This window comes from Sinocyclocheilus rhinocerous, unplaced genomic scaffold (genome assembly GCF_001515625.1).
Source record: "Sinocyclocheilus rhinocerous isolate Xijiao unplaced genomic scaffold, SAMN03320098_v1.1 scaffold4307, whole genome shotgun sequence".
In the NCBI taxonomy this organism is placed as follows: Eukaryota; Metazoa; Chordata; class Actinopteri; order Cypriniformes; family Cyprinidae; genus Sinocyclocheilus; species Sinocyclocheilus rhinocerous.
This window is the reverse complement of record NW_015642331.1, coordinates 55,140-60,875: the sequence shown is the minus strand read 5'-3', so window position 1 is coordinate 60,875 and position 5,736 is coordinate 55,140. Positions and strand designations below refer to the sequence as shown.

At 34.5% G+C, this 5,736-nt stretch overlaps 1 protein-coding gene across 1 annotated transcript; it reads right to left on the bottom strand.

Annotated features, from left to right (window-relative positions):
• Positions 1–392: 392 nt before the first annotated feature.
• Positions 393–5,324, bottom strand: LOC107755799 (uncharacterized). Its single transcript, XM_016572719.1, has 6 exons — positions 5,264–5,324; positions 5,003–5,100; positions 2,732–2,794; positions 2,257–2,273; positions 1,549–1,612; positions 393–1,258 (listed from the first exon to the last, which is right to left on the bottom strand). Exons 5-6 carry the CDS (start codon positions 1,605–1,607, stop codon positions 463–465), a joined length of 855 nt encoding a protein of 284 aa, XP_016428205.1. The 5' UTR covers positions 1,608–1,612; positions 2,257–2,273; positions 2,732–2,794; positions 5,003–5,100; positions 5,264–5,324; the 3' UTR covers positions 393–462.
• Positions 5,325–5,736: the final 412 nt, after the last annotated feature.

Genomic DNA, 5,736 nt, shown 5'->3' with positions numbered 1-5,736 from the left:
TTATTTCCAGGCCCCCCCCCCCTCCCCCTTTGGTAAGGATGTTAAAGGGTTAAATAAATTCCTATACATTTTTGTCTGTACAATTTATTATGTGTTTTCTTATGAAAAGTGATTAATATAAAGCACATAATATGCACAAAATAAAAACATCTTCTTTTGATCAATAATGCAAAGCAAAAACAATCATACTCCTGGATTTATGCATTTAACAAAGTATAAATTTCCTTAGCCATATATATATATATATATATGTGGCTATACACACACACACATTTTTTAACTCATATATTCCTTTCTGCATATCATCAATGAATTTCTCTGCTTTCTCCTTAAACTCTTTGTAGGAAAATAAAATGCTGAAATTCTTCAATGCAATCTGATGGTTGCTAGTGTTGTCCTCTGTCAGGTGGATCTAATAACAAGTTCTGTCTCAGCAGTTCATACCTTTTCATTTTGTCAGGTTCAACTCAAAATATCTGATATTCTGTATGTTATTTGACTGATTTCTTTCACGCTATTTTTTATCATACATATTCCTTTCTGCATATCATTAATGAATGTCTCTGCTTTCTCCTTAAACTCTCTTTTATGTATTTGTTCCTGTCTGGGTTTGGCAGGTTTGGCACGTTGCCTCTTGTTGTCTTCGATAATCTCTTTGAGGATATCAGGCACAGAACTAACTTTGGCGATCATTTCTGAAATGTTTCCAGACAAATGCACAATTTTAGACATCTGGTCACCCACTTTACTCCTGTCATGTTCCTGAAACAGGTGCCTTTTTTCAAAGCAGTAGGCAAAATGTTCACTCAATGCCTGGGTTTTGTGGTATGATAGTGAAGGGTCTCTCAATATTTCCTCAGTGCGTTGACCGATTTTTTCCAGCATGTCAATTATAGGGTTCATTTTATCCTGAAATCCCTTAAGTTCCTCTTCAATAGATCGTTTTAAGTTCTTCTTCTGCTGTGTTTTCCTGGTTAGTCCAAAAGCAGTACATAATACAGCAACTACAGCCATAGCTGCCCCTGCTGCAGAAAAAAATTCAGAATCCTCTTCATCAATTACAAAAAATGATAATGCCGACAACACCATCGCGATTCCTCCAGTTATTACTCCTCCACTGAGTGCATAAATAGCAAGTCTGTTACCATTTTTAAACTCATTGGTGAGATCATGAATTTTATCCAAATGCTTGTTACATTCTAGGGAAATGTCCTTATAAAGTCTAGTCAATTCATCTGTGAGATGAAAAACATCAGATCTAAAGAAAAACAGAGTAGAAACATTTTTATACAGTATGTTCTGTACGTCTCGTAATACAAATATTTATATTTTAGTACATATATGATAAACGTGTATATTAGCTGATATGTATGTTTCTTTAATTTGATACTTTATGCTACATTAACAAGTATGACTACACAGGCTTTTATTATTATGATTTTTTTTAAACATTGCCTCATTATCAAAATCATGTTAAACACTCCTTCGTAGTAAGTGAAAACCCATAAAAATACACAATGTATTAAAATAATAACAACGATCTCTTACAACATGTTAGGTGGCAGCTCCATGCTTCCGCGCCGATGGTGACCCCTCGGTGAAGCCATTGTTGCTGTGATTAAATAACACAAGTGTTACTTATCATGTCAGGACCAGCTAGGACATTGCAAATGTAAGTGACTAGCAAGATCATCATGCAAACAGTCAAGCCAGTCGTCTACTGCTGGATGCTGTTATATTGCTGGTTTAAGCTACTTTGAAGCAATTGTATAAAACCCCCCCAAAACATTTTTTTATTATTTTTTTATCTTCCCTTCCACATAGATGTATGACACATGTTTACGAGAGAGCGTTGATTTGAGAGTAGACAATTGCATTCATTATACGCTCACTTATGCACGATTTTTAGAAAAATAAACCAAGACAGTCAACTTAATGTAACAAATGAAGTTTGCATTCAATGTCATATTTCCTCTGCTGTAAACAGCTGTACTCTCGCATTAACAACATGCATGTCACGTTTCAATCAGTATGGTACACAATAATTCCATTCAAATACATGTAATATACTCGGTAGGTCAAAAAGTAGTTAGAATACATTACTTAAGAGGTGTAATACTGAATATGTCATGTCATGTAAGTTTTAATGGACTATTAAGTAGTCTGCCCAGCACTGAGTGCTGATTGGCTAGTTGAAAGTATTTTTGTAATCAGCCTAATTGCTTATATTAATAATAATAAGAGCTATGACCTTACCCAGATACCGTGTAGTACACTGAAAAAAATAACTATTAAGATTTACTTAAAAAAATTTTGGTAACAAATTGCACGAACACATTTTAAGTAAATTTTACTCTAAAACAGAAAGGCAAACTTACCTTAAACACGAGAAAATCCAGCCATGCATCTCCTCCGTGACAAGCCCAACCGTCCCTCTGATTCAAAGCGTGGGTCCAAACACGCATGCGCGGATTCAAGCGCGCTGAACTTTTAGATTAAAATTTATTTAATATTTCTAGATTTATGTGCAATGACTATAAAACATAAAAATATTACAAGTAAATATTAATAAGAGTTACTCTTCTCACGCAGTTCATTAATTACATCAATTAAATGTGTACATTTTACTTAGAAAATTGTTGTTCTTCTTGATTTTTAATATTACAAGTAGAATTTATGATGATTAATTTAATATATTTTACAACACCACAAAATCTTTTTTTTCAGTGTAGTTGACCTGAACTCATCAGTGGAGTGTCAGTGTAGCATCAGTCTTCTTTTAGCTTCTTATAACCTGTCAACAATTTTCAGAACATGAATTTGATATTAAACAGATATAAATATGCCTATACTATCAGAGTTTCTGTCTGAATAAAAGTCAACACTGAACAGAAATCCTACGTATCTAATATCTGAATAATCAAATGGACCTTTTAAAGGGTCTATCTATTTTCTTGTTAAAGGCACAATATATAACTTTTCGCCGCTAGAGGTCCAATTTTTTAAAACAATAACAAAGGTGAAGCTTTTATAACACGGTTATGAAGGACAGTGGAATGATGGGAGATGTCGTTTTCACCATCCAGAGATGTCTGAATCATGTTCATGGATGTAATGAATACATTTTTTACTACCTGTACCTTTCAAAGTTATTCAAACAGTGAATAAATTATACAGAGAAAGCGAGCAAAGAACATTTACCTTGTCAAAGAACAGTATGACTGACTTCAGTCTAGTGCGAGTTTGCACTCTCAAAAAAAAAAAAACCTTATAATCAGTAAAGCTGTCTATACACTGTTTGATGAATGTATCTCCTGCTTACATCATATGTACATCTGCACTTTGTTGTTTATGATGAGAGAATTCGCGAGAGAGCAGAATTCAGTCAGCGAGCGCGCGCACTGAACAACAAAACTCCGGTGTTTCAGCGATGACTCATCTGAACGCCTCTGATTGGCCGCTGCGTTCATAAACTCAACAGACTCGTGTGTGATTGGTTATAGCGCGCAACACTGTTAGAACGCGGAAAAAGAATCATGGTGCAACATTGAGCAGATCTAAATTTAATGCTTTTCATTTTATTTTCATTTTATTCACGACAGCCGTAATGGATTTAGTTTAACTGTACAGCAGCATTTTTGTCCACGTGTGTTGCCATGGTTTCTACAAGCGGAAACAAATAGTGCGGATATTAAGTCATTGATAGGCAACAATGAACGGGGCCGAGCCATTATTTAAAATTGGAATTTCTCTGGATTTACAAATCCTTGGGAACTTTTGGGATAACGTAAGTACACAACTGCATGACATATATAACAATGTGCACGTGGTTTTTGATATTTTATTACGAAAATCTTACACATTGTACCTTAAAGCTTATATAATAATAATAATAATAATAATAATAATAATAAACATTCACCTATTAGAGTATTTGTGTATTGCTGTAATCTGAATTTTCAGAATAGTCTAAAATGTGTGTTCTTTAAAAACATTGATTAATAACAGATTATATAATGTCAATCAATTAATACATTTAATGAACACATGGGTCAGCATGATTGTAGTATAAGTCCCAATAATAATCAGGATTTACACTTAAATTGCATTAGTGTCTGTTAATAAATATGAATACATATCCCCCTCTCATCAGCCAACATGTTAGCCTATATAAATGTTGATACCATGATACCTTATAAATATAAATAAATACATACATATATTCCTTCATTAACGTAAAATAATAAATAAACTAGTTGGGGATATTTAGAATTTGAATATTTAGAATATTTTTTGAATTTGTTACTATTCAATCCGTTCAGTGTTTCTGGTTTCAGTTTTGTTTCGGCTAAAACTATTTCTCTTGATGAAAAATCAGCGAGCTTTAGACATTAAAATTAGCTCGCTGTACACCTGCACTTATTTTCATTGTATTGTTGTAACTCATTTGTAAAGCCTTTTATTTTTTCTAAATATCGGTAGAGATAGCCTATTGTCAAAACCCTGCACAGTAGAAGATTCAATTCAATTTATGTTTATTTATAGCGTTTTTCAGATACACGTCGTTGCAAAACAGCTTCACAGAAAATGTTAGTTTCTTCATTACAAAGATGGTGATTGTTAATGTTGAATTCAGATTTTCAAGCATGAACTACACAGCCACTACATCTGTGTGTATCATGACTCGCATGTCCGGATAGTGAGGACAATTTATTAAACCTGCCATTTTTGCATTAATTCGATAGAAAAAAGGCAGAGAAAGCAAGCAAGAAAGAATAGAAGCAAGAAAATATCAAAATAAAAATATAACGTGTCAATAAGGTGATGGCCAGATAAAACTTGACATTCTGTCCACTGATATATAACTTCGGAAATTATGGCCACGCCCCCTGTCAGTGCGTCACTATCGCAACTACAACTTACTGCAGTGCAAACTGTACATTATAGTGCACACAGGCAAGCACATAAATACATACATTCTCATCATTAACACCAGACCAACCTTTCTGCAGTCCTGATCTAGGCTTGTATTTTGCGCCCTAATATAGTGCTGAAACTGAAGAAGCTCCATCTTTAAGTCCATGAGTTGAAACAGAGGAGCTTCATGCATAACAGCGAGACGACAAAAACTAAATTACACTTAACATGCATGGAACTGGAACCTATCTGTACAATTTAGTTTTAAGACATTTATGTGTAACAAAAAAAAGCATAAACAATGCATAAATCGTTTAAAGTTAGACGAAAATTAAGTTAGGATTACTTTTAGGATCCTCCCCTCTTCTTTCTCTTCTCTTCCTCCTCTGCCCCAAAACAGGTAGAACAGGTTTACAGTACAGAGCAGAGCAAACATGAAAATGAGGTTTCAGCATTTGCCCTACTGTATATCCATGCCCGCAGACAGGGGGACTCGGGTAGTTCGAGTTCAAGTCCGTTTCTTTTCTTTTCTTTTTTTTGATCGAAATGATCTAAACCTAACTGAAACCCTAATCGTGTTAAAAGCGCCACTTCTGTGATTCTCCTTCCATGAATGTGTTAAACTGGCACGCGACATGTAACAACCTGTGCAGCAACTGACGTTATGCACTCAGCAAAATCTGTGAGGCCAACTTCATCCAGCTGGATCGTGACAGAGTTGCCAAGTCTGCTTATAATACGTAAATTTGGGCTTCTCTTTTTGTTAAGTTGTTAAAAAAAATCCTGGGGCGCTGGTTGCGTATTTTTAATTTTTTTGGC

What these genes read in the sequence shown, in the direction of transcription:
- LOC107755799 (XM_016572719.1), bottom strand. Translation starts at nt 1,607, where the DNA reads ATGGCTTCACCGAGGGGTCACCATCGGCGCGGAAGCATGGAGCTGCCA. An exon ending in GAGCTGCCACCTAACATGTT is followed by an intron (nt 1,259 to 1,548) that starts GTAAGAGATCGT and finishes GTTTTTCTTTAG; the next exon opens with ATCTGATGTTTTTCATCTCA.